The sequence below is a fragment of the Vigna umbellata genome, chromosome 3 (assembly GCF_029865625.1).
Source record: "Vigna umbellata cultivar VRB3 chromosome 3, Vumbellata_1.0, whole genome shotgun sequence".
In the NCBI taxonomy this organism is placed as follows: Eukaryota; Viridiplantae; Streptophyta; class Magnoliopsida; order Fabales; family Fabaceae; genus Vigna; species Vigna umbellata.
Genome location: NC_142167.1, coordinates 55,992,650 through 56,005,610, shown reverse-complemented (window position 1 = coordinate 56,005,610; position 12,961 = coordinate 55,992,650). Strand labels below are relative to the sequence as shown.

The 12,961-nt window shown below is 33.1% G+C and overlaps 1 protein-coding gene across 1 annotated transcript; it reads left to right on the top strand.

Moving 5' to 3' along the window:
• Window positions 1-6,783: 6,783 nt before the first annotated feature.
• LOC148203045 (receptor-like protein EIX2) lies at window positions 6,784-11,611 on the top strand. The gene is made up of 2 exons (XM_088108180.1): window positions 6,784-10,406; window positions 11,415-11,611. Exon 1 carries the CDS (start codon window positions 6,843-6,845, stop codon window positions 10,359-10,361), a length of 3,519 nt encoding a protein of 1,172 aa, XP_087964306.1. The 5' UTR covers window positions 6,784-6,842; the 3' UTR covers window positions 10,362-10,406; window positions 11,415-11,611.
• Window positions 11,612-12,961: the final 1,350 nt, after the last annotated feature.

The window sequence follows — 12,961 nt, the reverse complement described above, 5'->3', positions numbered from 1 at the left end:
ACAATTATCCGTGAATAACCGATGATGAATCTATCTTGGAAAAGCAGTGGAATTAGCCTATTTCATCGTAACTATTTTTAAGTTTATTAATTGTTCTTTAAACATTCTCCAAACATCATTTTTATTCATAAGCATTGCATAACATAAGAGTCAGATATTCAAAAGCAATTCTGTGTTCGTTGGGAGACGACTCAGGGTTACTTTAGCCCTATCTACCTTCTTGAATACTACTTGGCAATACTGAAGTTGCCTTGAAAAGTAGTATTAATTTGATAGCTTCAACGACAACCTATCACTCCCACAAGTAAAATTAATAAACATTTCTGTTGAATAATTTATTATTTGTATAATCTAAAATTTACTCTGACAAAGAGAAGCGGAAAACGAAGTTTTTCAGCACCAGCCATCCCAAGGGATGACATGGACGACGGTAGTCCATGCCTATTATATGTTTTAGATGGTACTGGATGATGTTGGTGGCTCGTGGAATAGTGTTTCAGGCAGCGACTATTGTTCCTGGTATGGAGCTATCAGAGGATGAGGTCAAGGTGTTAGTAGACGACATTATCATACTAGATGCCTCAGTTCCAGTCTTTTATCGCTTGGCCTAAACACTTGGTTGGTTCTGTTTTTGACCCCCCGGTATGGATTCTTACGTTACATTTTGCAATTTTAAAGTTTACATGTTATTGATGTCGAAACTTATCCTATTTTTCCATGTAACAACAAACGCATGGAAAAGAGAAGATTTGTTTATCTAAGGATGATCCTCTTGGTGCTTTGCACTAACTTTGTGACATCATTGCAAATGAGCCTATGATGGTTGAATATGATCCCAATGTATTTGAGAGAGGATTTGAGGTCCCAATATACTTGCATAGGCAAGATGTCAAAAAGCTTGTGTTGGGAAGAGAAGATTTGAATATTACATTAATTCAACTATGGATAATGTAAGTCTATGAGCAATTAGTTATATAAAATTGATTTATATATCAAGTATACTTATATCAAATGTAATTTTTGATTTTAGGTATATGTTTGATGTAAGTAACAACTTGAGGTACAATGATGTCTATGGGTTCATTGATCCTTAAGTCACTCACGAAGCAAATAAATTTGATGACATCAAAACATACCTCACCAACAACTTTGGAAGGGGGAAGGAGATATATTTTGTCCCTTATATATCTAGGTAAGTGAAGTTTGTTAACTTCAAAGTTCCATTTGTTATTTTAATATATAAGAATTAAGTTATTATCAATTTCAGCATCATTGGCAGCTACTTATTGTTTCCATACCGGAGGAAGTTGTTGTGTGGTTCTGCTTATTGCACAAGTCTCCTTCCAAACATCTCAGACATGTAGTTGATTGGTAAGAACTTCAATGTTTGAACTTTCTTTGTTATAAAAATGAATGCTAAAACCTTTTTTAATAGTTCCATTGCAACACATATGACATTGTCTGAGAGATCAACTACTAACAATAAAAAGCTTGCATGGTTGGCTCTCAAGGTTTGACATATGCTAAAGCCATATTTTCTTATAGTTGTTTTCTTTTAATGATTTTCACTAACTATTTACAACTATGATGTTATATTGTAGTGTCATAGACAAAGTGGGTCATATGAGTGTGGATACTACGTATTCGTGCCCATTTACAAGTGGATGGGAAACGGTAATATTTAGTTTTAATGAATTTTGTTTTTCTCCATCATTTGGAATTCATATACACTAAATAATATCATGTGTCTTGTGCAGAGATTCAAGACTCCTACTCCACTTTCTGAGAAGTCACTTACATTCCTAAGGAAGGAACTTGCAAAACATTTAATTAGATTATACAATAGTGCATAGTTATTAGGATTTAAAATACATTCACTACAAAAAAGAAGGGCATTACCGAAGGCTAGGAGCCCTCGGTAACAACCTGAAATCGTCGGTAAAAGGTAATTACAGACGGCTTATCGACGGCCAATAAGCCCTCGGTAAATCTCTTGTCGCTAAGATTTACCGAGGGCTTCCGCCCTTTGGTAGTTACCGAAGGGCGGAAGCCTTCGGTAGTTACCTAACGTGGGTAGTTACCGAAGGGCAAAGGCCTTCGATAAGTTGGAGGCAGATCTAAGGCACAATTGTATTTCTTATGAAACCAAACTGTTCACAACACAAACAGACCTGCATAACATTTTCCAAGCACATACATACCTTCATAATGTGCATCTCAATGATGCAATCATTGATCAGAAAAACAATATAACATTTGAATCATCTATTAATCCATAGAACATGTATTTATATTTAAAACATAAAACAATGTAACATAATGATGTTCTAACATCCAAATCATCCAATTGATCTAACATCCAAATGATCTAAACTCCAAATGTTCTAATATCCAAATGTTTCTATAACAACTAATAACAAAATGAAACTAATAATGTACATAGTTATCGTTAGAATGATCTTCATCATCCTACTCCTCTATAGATGGTTGGACTGGTGTGGGTTGGACTGATGTCGGCTGGACTGATGAGGGTTGGACTGATGTGGGCTGCTGAGGGACAGCGGGTGACGAGGAGGGTCGTGGCTGGGTCGGAGGGATATTGAATTCATCTTGTGAAGTTTCAGGCAAGACTCTCATGACCAGGGCCTTAAAGTTTGTAAACTCTGCTCTCAAATCAGTGATTTCCTGGTCAAGTTGCTCTAGTGCCTGCGTGAGGCGGAGAACGACCTCATCAGCAGTAGTGGTGGAAGAAGAAGGTTAGTGCTTCAGAGTACCTCCTCTCGATGTTATATAGTTTGCAGCAAGTTGTCCTGTACCATACACTCGTCCCTTTTTCTTCCCACCAACGATGTCGACCCAACACTGTCATCATCCAGTGGGTCCTTTTTTTAGTTTCCATTGGATTAAGCTACTGATTTCATGAGCTATTATGTTCTTCATGGATTTAAAATGACTGAGGATAATATCTCTGCATCTCAAGGCCGAAAACAAGTCTACTCATTAAGGAAAACCCTGAAAAATCCACACTAAAAGAGAAGAAGGATCTTAATAGAACAAATTCACTCTCGACTACTAAAGCTTTGTAATTTCTGATTCAAATCTCATAAATCTGTTTTGGCCACCCTCATCAGATTGGAATACAATTTAATGAGCAAAGGTGTCTTTGGTGCCAACTAATTCCTACGTATATTCATGCTCACAAGGCCACGATTTTAAAGAAAAGAGAAATGAAGTAAAGCTTGGTTTTCCTTATGAAAATATCTGAAAAAATACAGACTAAGGAGGCTCCTTCACACAACTGAACCAACTAATAAGAGTGACAAATGAGGAAGGTCACCATACATGTTTGAGTGGAGACAAAACCAAGGACAAAGCTATCCCAAACTTCAACCATCTAACGTGAAAACTAGAATAGGAGGCCACAGTTCTCTAGCTCATAAGCCCACTTTGAATTGGGTCCGTCTATAATCATGGATCAGTCATAAAAAAAATATTGATTATAAGGAATAATGAAAGCCAAGCCAACACCGTGACTAGAGGGATGACCAACATTGGTTAGTTTGAAGTCTTCAAATAAATATTTAGAGAAGGAAAGACGACCTACTACCCCAGCCAACAACGTGAATAATTGAGGAGAATTGAGACAAAAACAAGTTACATTGGAAGACCAACTTTGTTCTAATCGACATCTGCCAAAGAGGAATCAGGTAGAAGAATACTACCCTTATGCTTATCTTATAATACAATTACGAAATTATTACTCCTATCCATGTTTATTTAAGGCAGAAAACGCACACAATGAAATATAAAATGTTCCTCTTCAACTTCAATTTATTCACAGTGGTTCCATCATATAAGCATAATCAAAAATAAATTCCTAACAGTAGTAAACTATTCTGCACATCTAGGAGAATCGCTTCATCCAATCTAATTGTAAAAATAAATATAAGGCTTAGACAGACACAGAGAACATACCTCGACGCAATGGTCTCCCAAGAGCCTCCCTTGGCGAAGACAAACACCCTCCTGACAACAACGTCCACACACCATGATGTTAACAGACCACCCTCCTGAAGGGCAACGCCAACGCAGTGGTGGAAGAAACACTCGAACACCACTCCAGGGGATTTCCGGGAAGTGAACCCTAGCAACACAATGCCACCGGACACAAGGGATAGAGAGAGGGAGAGGGAGAGAAACGTCAAACAAAAGTGAGAGGGAGAAATGGGAAGCACAATGGGATGAGAAGGAACGAAACACAACGGAGAGGGAAAGAATGGGAAACAAGACGAGAAGGTAGGGTAGAGTTCTATTTAACAAAATTGGGGACAACCTTAGTTTAAGAGGTCGATCGTCTTACCGAAGGCCATAAACCCCTCGGTAATGCTCTTTTGACCTTCGGTAACTATATTTCACTATGCCCGTCTGTAATGCTCATTTTGACCGTCGAGAACACACATTTACCGAAGGCCCATAGGCCTTCGATAATAATCCGCCGGTAATAAGCCAAAATCTGGTAGTGATTAACACATATGAGTTTATTTATAGTTATTAGACTTTTTACATTATTACTGCCATACGTAATAACTCCTCCACCCTCCTTCCTTACTACTTCGGGCGTAGAGGAATCAAAGTAGAAACCTTAGACATATTACCTCGGTTGGAACCAAGGCCAAAAGTCCCCTACCTTTTTATCTCGCCAGTATATGCCTCGATTCAAAAACCGAAGTGGATTGTCAAAAACAGCCATTGTCGTTTCCCCTCGTTGCACTGGTGAGGCGTCGTTGATGACATGGTGTTCACTTGGTGGTAATAGCTACGGTAGACAATGACATTAGACGATGGTGCCACCGAAAACAGATGGCGCCGCTACTAGCAACGACAGGTGAAGTAAGAGAGACAAAAAGAACTTTTTACTCAAAAGAATCTTAGGCTCTGAATACCATGTTGAATATAGTTAAAACTATGTATAGGATTAATCTTCCTTTTGTGTTTAATATACATATAAGGTCCTCTCTATTTAATAGAAGAAATATGGACAAAGCTGAAAATACAAATAAAAAATAATAACAAACTAACTAAAAATATAAGATAAAAGTAATATATCTAACAATATACATTAATAAACTATAAAATATAATTTTACTAAACTATGAACAATCCATAATTTAATACAAATAATTAATTTATCCATTTGTACATCTCAAAAGGTAATTAAGGTTTTTTTAATGGATGCATATGAATCCAATTAAATATAAATGAATTTATTACAATAAAAACAAAAACATATGAATTAAGCATACATATATATTTTAAAATAAGTTAGTACATATAGTTTAAACAATTTGAAAGATTTAGTTCGGGATCTATTATAATTTCAAATAAATTTTTAATTTTTCAAATAATTTTCTAATTAAGTGATGTAAGCTTTTAAACAATATTTAAATGACAAAAAAATTCATTGGAACTAAAATAAGTAATATTCGGTCCTTTATTTTGAACTGAAATCTATCAGAGTTCATAGTTCATGTTGCTCATTACATACTTCAGAACATAGGTGAAAAGAAAGTATTGAGAATTTCCACATCATCTACTCCAAAATTTAGTGTACAACTTATATATCTATTAGAAAATTCACTTAATTTCTCTGAAATTAACTTAAATAATTAGAATTGATATAAATCTAATGAATGGATGACTCATTTTCTACTGGCGATTATTTTCATCTACAGGAATATGGGTAATAAATTCTATATTTTGTTTTATGAAAGAATGATAAGGTCGTGTAATAATTACTTTCCAAAAGAAGTGTCTTTAACATTAAAAGTTGTTTAGATATTCATAAAGCATTTTTGTTTTCTTCTTAAAGTTTTCATACCAACCTTTTTCATGTGTTGTACGCTCAGCTTTAAATTTCTCTATAACTTTTTCACTACTTTTTTTTTTCTGCTGCACGTTTTCTTGCCTTTAATGATAAAAAAAAATGACACGCATTACATGATTGTCTTTTTATTGGAAGTAATTAAAGGTGGCGAATACATAAAGAAAACATATTTTGTGAAGCGAAGACAAAACATGAATAATTGTGTATGCAAACTGTGTGGATAGATCACAATCCACCATTATTTTTAAATTCTTTTAACGGATTAGAAAATTAAACGTGCAATCACATCAAATGATAATAAATTCTTTTAGACTAGTTTTTTACTTTTTCTTTTATGATTGGTGTGTTAATTTTTCAAACCCATGTAAAACATATTGAACTATGAAGATTTCATGTTTGCTCTTTCGTTGTAGTAAAAAAAAGGTTAAGAATAGCAAAATCAATAAATTAAATTTAGATTTTGTTTAAGCATTTTTCTTTTTTATCCTTGAAATATAATCATATTTTATTGTAATTTAAATAAAAATTGACTTCTGGTCTCTGTAATTTTAATTACTTTTTTGCACCTTTCTTTTAGTCTCTATAAAGTTATTAAGGATGAAAATAATAGAACTATATTTTAGAAATTATAAAATAACCTTTAAAATGTTTTTTTTTTATATCTTTTCACGAAGTGTTGTGCGTAATTTTCTAACTCTTGAAATGGATTCGTAGGGAGATTAATAACTTTTAAGTAGTTTTCTTATTACTTATATTTACTTTTTTTATTTAATAGTTTTAGACGAAGTAGTGTCAAAAAAGCTATAAAAAAATAGACATATATACTATAATTACTCGTTTTCTATTGTCACTATATAATGCGATCCAGCTTTCTAAATTTCAGAACTGAAAGAGAAAACTTGAATCAAAATTTTCTTATTTCGTCACTCTTCTCTTAGTTTAGATTATCAGCAAAATTATGATGAGTCCTTACGTTGTAACATTATTTCATCTGCTTTTATTGTATTCCTTTGGATTTTCAGTTGGATTCAAGGAATCACGTAAAAGTGGTGAAAGCAACTGCAGAGAGAATGAGAGACAAGCACTCCTCAACTTCAAACAAAGCCTCATTAATCACTATGGCAGACTGTCTACATGGACTGATCATCAAAATAATACAGATTGCTGCAATTGGGAAGGCATTCAATGCAACCATCAAACTGGTTATGTCATTCTACTTGATCTTCGTTGTCTGGATACAAAATATTTGAAAGGTGCAATCAATCTCACTTCATTGATTCACTTGCAATACATTCAACATCTAGACCTCAGCAATAATGATTTTTTGTGGACTCACATCCCACAAGCCATTGGCTCTTTCACCAACTTACGATATCTCAACCTCTCATTTTCTGTATTTAGTGGGAGGATTCCTTTCCAACTTGGAAATCTTTCACTACTAAAGTATCTAGACCTTGGAAGAAATAGTCTTCTTGGACCAGTTCCTTTTCAGATTGGGAATCTTAGACGGTTACAATATCTTCATCTTGGAGGAAATTCTCTATCAGGAGAAATCCCATTTCAACTTGGGAATCTCAACCGGCTGCAATATCTTGATCTTGGAGAGAATTCTTTATCAGGAGAAATCCCATTTCAACTTAGAAATCTCAACCGGCTGCAATATCTTGATCTTGGAGAGAATTCTTTATCAGGAGAAATCCCATTTCAACTTAGGAATCTCAAGCGGCTACAATATCTTAATCTTGGAGAGAATTATTTATCAGGAGAAATCCCATTTCAACTTAGAAATCTCAAGCGGCTACAATATCTTAATCTTGCAAGTAACACTCTTTCTGGAGCTATCCCTTTTCGGAATGGGAATCTTCCTCTCTTACAAACTCTTGGGCTAGGTGGTGATTTTTATATAGAAGCCGAGGATTCACAGTGGTTATCTAATCTCCATTCTTTAACAAGTCTTCACTTGAGCTCATTGCATAATCTCAACTCCTCGCGCCAGTGGCTACAAGCTATGAGTGAGCTCATTCCAAACTTAGTAGAGTTGAGGCTTGTCGATTGTTCTCTTTCAGATACTAATATCAAAACTTTGTTTCGTTCTCATTCCAACTTTTCAACTTCTCTTGTTGTCCTTGATTTGTCTTCTAATGTGCTAACTTCCTCAACATTTCAACTGTTATTCAATTTTAGCCTTCATCTACAAGAGCTTTATCTCACAGATAATGACATTGCCTTGTCATCTTTTCTTTATCCAAATTTTCCATCTCTTAATATCCTTGATCTCTCTATAAATAATCTAACAGCATCAGTATTTGGAGATAATTTTAATGTTGGCTCCAAACTACGGGAGCTTCGTTTGTATAATTGCAGTTTTACAGATAAAAGTTTTCCTATTTCCTCTGCTTCCACAATTAATTCTTCATCTTCTCTATCTTCTCTTGTCATACTTGATCTCTCCTCAAATCTATTGAAATCATCTACTGTGTTTTACTGGATTCTGAATTGCACCACGAATCTTCAGATCCTTTACCTTGATGACAACCTGTTAGAAGGTCCCATTCCAGATGGATTGGGAAAAGTAATGAACTCTCTTGAACAATTCTATGCCTCCAGGAACAGACTACAAGGAAACATTCCATCTTTCTTTGGAAACATGTGCAGACTGCAGAGCTTACACCTTTCAAATAACAAGTTGAATGGGGAAATTTCTCATTTCTTTCAAAATTCTTCATGGTGCCATAGACACGTATTTCAAAATTTGGATTTATCATATAACCAAATTACAGGAAAGATACCTGAAAGCATTAGATTGTTATCCGAGTTGGAGTATTTATCCTTGGGGCGAAATTCTTTAGAGGGTGATGTCACTGAATCTCATCTTTCTAATTTTTCCAAATTAGAAACCTTATTCTTATCATTCAACACATTGTCTCTAAGATTTTCCTCTAGTTGGGTTCCTCCTTTTCAAGCAACAAGATTGAATTTAGCATCTTGCAAGCTAGGTCCGAGTTTTCCTGGTTGGCTCCAGACACAAAATTCCTTAAGCTGGTTAGATATATCTGATAATGAGCTTAATGATTCTGTACCAGCATGGTTTTGGAAGAACTTGCAAAATTTGGAATGGTTAAACATGTCTCACAATAATCTCAATGGTGCAATTCCTGATATACCATTAAAGCTTCCTTATGGACCATCTATAATTCTGAATTCAAATCAATTTGAGGGAGCACTTCCACCATTTTTGCTACAAGCTTCAGGGCTGTTACTCTCTCAAAATAAAATTTCTGATTTGTATTCTTTTTTGTGTAACCAAGTCATTGCTCCGAATTTGGCAACTTTAGATTTATCAAACAATCACATAACGGCACAAATTCCTGATTGTTGGCAATCTTTACACCAATTACTATTTCTTGATTTGAGCGAGAATAAGTTGTCTGGGAATATTCCCATCTCCATGGGGAAACTTGCTAAATTAGAAGCGTTGGTTTTACGAAAGAATAATTTAACAGGTGGACTGCATTCCAGTTTGAAGAATTGCACTAATTTAATTATGCTGGATGTGAGTGAAAATAAATTGTCTGGTCGAATACCCTCATGGATTGGAGAAAGTATGCAGCAATTGAGAATCTTGAACATGCAAGGGAATCACTTCTCATTAAATTTTCCTATTCAACTTTGTTATTTAAGGGATATTCAATTGTTGAATCTCTCCAGGAATAAATTATCAAAAGCAATTCCAACCTGCTTAAAGAATTTTACAGCCATGTCTGAAAAGAGCATCAACAGAACTGAAACTCGAGACCTTATATATGGGTACAATATTACTTATAGGGAAATCTACGGTCCCTCTATGTCTTTTGACTACAAGCTTGACATAACGTTGGTGTGGAAAGGTGTGGAACAAGTGTTCGGAGATCCCCAATTGATTCTTAAGATTATGGATCTCTCAAGCAATAATTTCACAGGTGAAATACCAAAAGAAGTTGTGTATTTGTTTGGGATTGTTTCTTTAAATTTATCAAGAAACAATCTGAGTGGAGAAATTCCTTCTGAGATTGGAAATTTAAGTTCACTTGAATCTCTTGACTTGTCAAGAAATCATTTGCATGGGAGAATTCCTTCTTCTCTTTCTCAACTTGATTTCTTAGGAAAATTAGACTTGTCATACAACTATCTTTCTGGAAGAATTCCATTGGAAAGACATTTCCAGACCTTTGAAGCCTCTAGTTTTGAAGGAAATAGTGATCTTTGTGGTGAACAACTCAACAAAAGTTGTCCTGGAGACTATTCAACCGCAAAATCAAAAGCAGCAACAGAAAAGGACGGAGATGATTCTGATTTCTATGAAGCATTATACATGAGCATGGGCCTAGGATTCTTCGTAGGATTTTGGGGCTTAATAGGGCCAATTCTAATTTGGAAACCTTGGAGAATTGGTTACCTAAGGTTCTTGAACAGATTGACAACTGAGATACAGCTATGATGAATATGCAAAATTTCTGCCAATGGCTCAAAGCTTGGGTAGCAGGTATGTTTTAGTGAACATGCGTTAGTCTATCTCAGTGTTATTGCCATAATTATAATGTAATCTGGGAGGAAAGAAAGAGTGGATGCTTTGCTGTTAACAAGTTTAATCTTGTTTTATAATTCACTTAAGAAAGTTATGCAGATGAAATCATGCAACATGTTTAATTCAGTTGTTTGATTTATAAGTAAAAAACCAAATTACTAACATAAATTGATGAAAGAAAAATCAGGAGGATTTTGTAAGAAATTTAAGGAGTTGGAAAAAGTTTTCCAATGAAGATTCGTAATATATATTATTTTCTCTTTTCTTTTAAGAAAACTTCCTTCTTGGAAATCGTTATTTTCATATCTTCTTGCAACGTTGATTTTTACTGACCAATTCATCCTCCATTCATAAATAAATGTATATTTCAAACTTGAATGCACACTACTCGACTAAATCATTGACCATGATGATAGCAGTAAACATTTATAGCAATGAACATTATGCAAAATAGGATTTGTAAGAATGGTAATTAAGAAGAATAAAGATACAATATGTTTTTAGTTCTTAAAATTTGATTTGAAATTGAATAAAACGAAACTTTAATATATTTTGGTTTCAAACTTTAAAATGAATAAATATAGTCTTTTTAATAGATTAACTTTTTTAAGTACTAAATGTTTTTCATGCTCGCATTTAAATTGTTCATATGGTATGACATTCTTATTTTAATGTCAGTTAGAAAACATGTTTTGACATGTGAAAAAAATTTAAGTAATTGAATCAAAATGACCATATTCATACCTTTTTAAAATTTGAGAATAAAAATGTATTAAAGTTTCAAATAAAAATATATTTCAATTTTGCATTAAAATTTAGAAACTAAAAATATATTTAACCCTTAATAATAAAGTTTAAATTTTTGTAACAATAACAAATTTATCATTTATTAAAAGAAACATGATAAATTACTCTCATGTATTTTATTATTAATTTATATGAATCAATTTTATTTAACTTTTGCAGGTGGCCAGTTGTTGACATTTTTCTTGTGTTCCTCTCTCAAATTTGAAGCAAGGGACTCTTTATAGAACTTTGTCAATTGTGGTTTAAATGTTTTTTCATAATGTGCTGCAAAGGTTGTTCTTCAAATGAAACACGTTTCTTCGTTTGATAATGATGTATCTTTTGACTTCAAATATGCTTGTAATTTTTAACTTTTATTTTACGATTAATTTCTTTTATTAGGAGATTTATTTGTGGTAAAATATATTTGTAGAAATGGAATTAGGTCTTAAATTCAAAAGTTACAAACAAAATTTTGTAAAATTAAATTAAATTTAAATTTTACTAAGTTGTAAAAAAAATATTAACAATCACGTTATAGTATATTTATAACAATTTGAGTAAAAGATTTCAACTGAATCATTTTATACTTACCATTTGAAATGAGGGAGTACACAAAAGATAAAGTTGAAAAACAAATTATGGTTAAGAAACGAATCATCATCGCTCATTTTATCTCTACACTACAAAAGTCAAACCATTCATTATAAAATTGAGTTAGACACAATTTTTTACATGAAAATTGAAATATATATTTTTTTTCATAATTACGTGTAGAGGTTCTTCACCATAATTGTTTGTAAGGTTTACAAAATTTATGAGTGTTAGGACGCATAGAAATATGTTAGAATCTGATGATTTTATTTGTCTGCTTTGTTTTCTGTTTTGGTTGTTAGCAGTATTATTTTTTCAATTTTGGTTTTCCATGGACACCTCCACGCCTGTTCTCTTTTCCTATTCCATTTCGAAAAAACTCACTGATACTAATTTCTTTGTCTGGCAACAATAAGTAGAACATATGATCAAAGCCCATTGCCAACAACGTTTTCTGGTTAACCCTTAGATTCCATACTATTCCTCCTTATCCGCGTCCTTCTCAGCTCGCATCATTGGTTTCGACTCATTTCAAGTTTGGGAGAAGATACATGCTCATCTCACTTTTTCCCATAAAAGCGTTGGTGCCTTCTTTTCATTTGATTGGTTATGATATTTTAAATTTTTTGCATGATGTAGAGATATGTATGAAATCTACAATAACATGAATTGAAGATTAATGACTTATTTTATACAAAACAACATTTAAATTAAACAGAGAATAAAATTTATTTCTGAAAATAATTATAATTAGGCTTAAAACATTTAATTACTTACAACACTTCATCTTAGTAAAATTATAAACTCTCAATATTCTCTCTAGTTTTTAGGTTATAGTTGTATACATTTCTTAACAATCAGGTCACACGTTTGAGAGGACAAGAGATAGATAGTCTATCATAATTTCATATAAGTAAGTTTCTTATTTACAATTAGTTATCTTTTTTTCATCTTTTCTCTTAGTGTGGAAGCTTTATATTCCATCTTCCTCAATTAATTAAGGAGTATCCAATTTATTATTCTTAGTCTTTAATTTTATAATTTTTCTTTTAATTTTAGTTACACACTTTTTTGTTCTTTTATATTGTTTTGATTTGGTGTGAAATCAATTACATCTTGGAGATACTTTCTCT

Excerpts from the sequence above, each read along its gene's own strand:
- LOC148203045 (XM_088108180.1), top strand. The coding sequence starts at position 6,843 with ATGATGAGTCCTTACGTTGTAACATTATTTCATCTGCTTTTATTGTAT.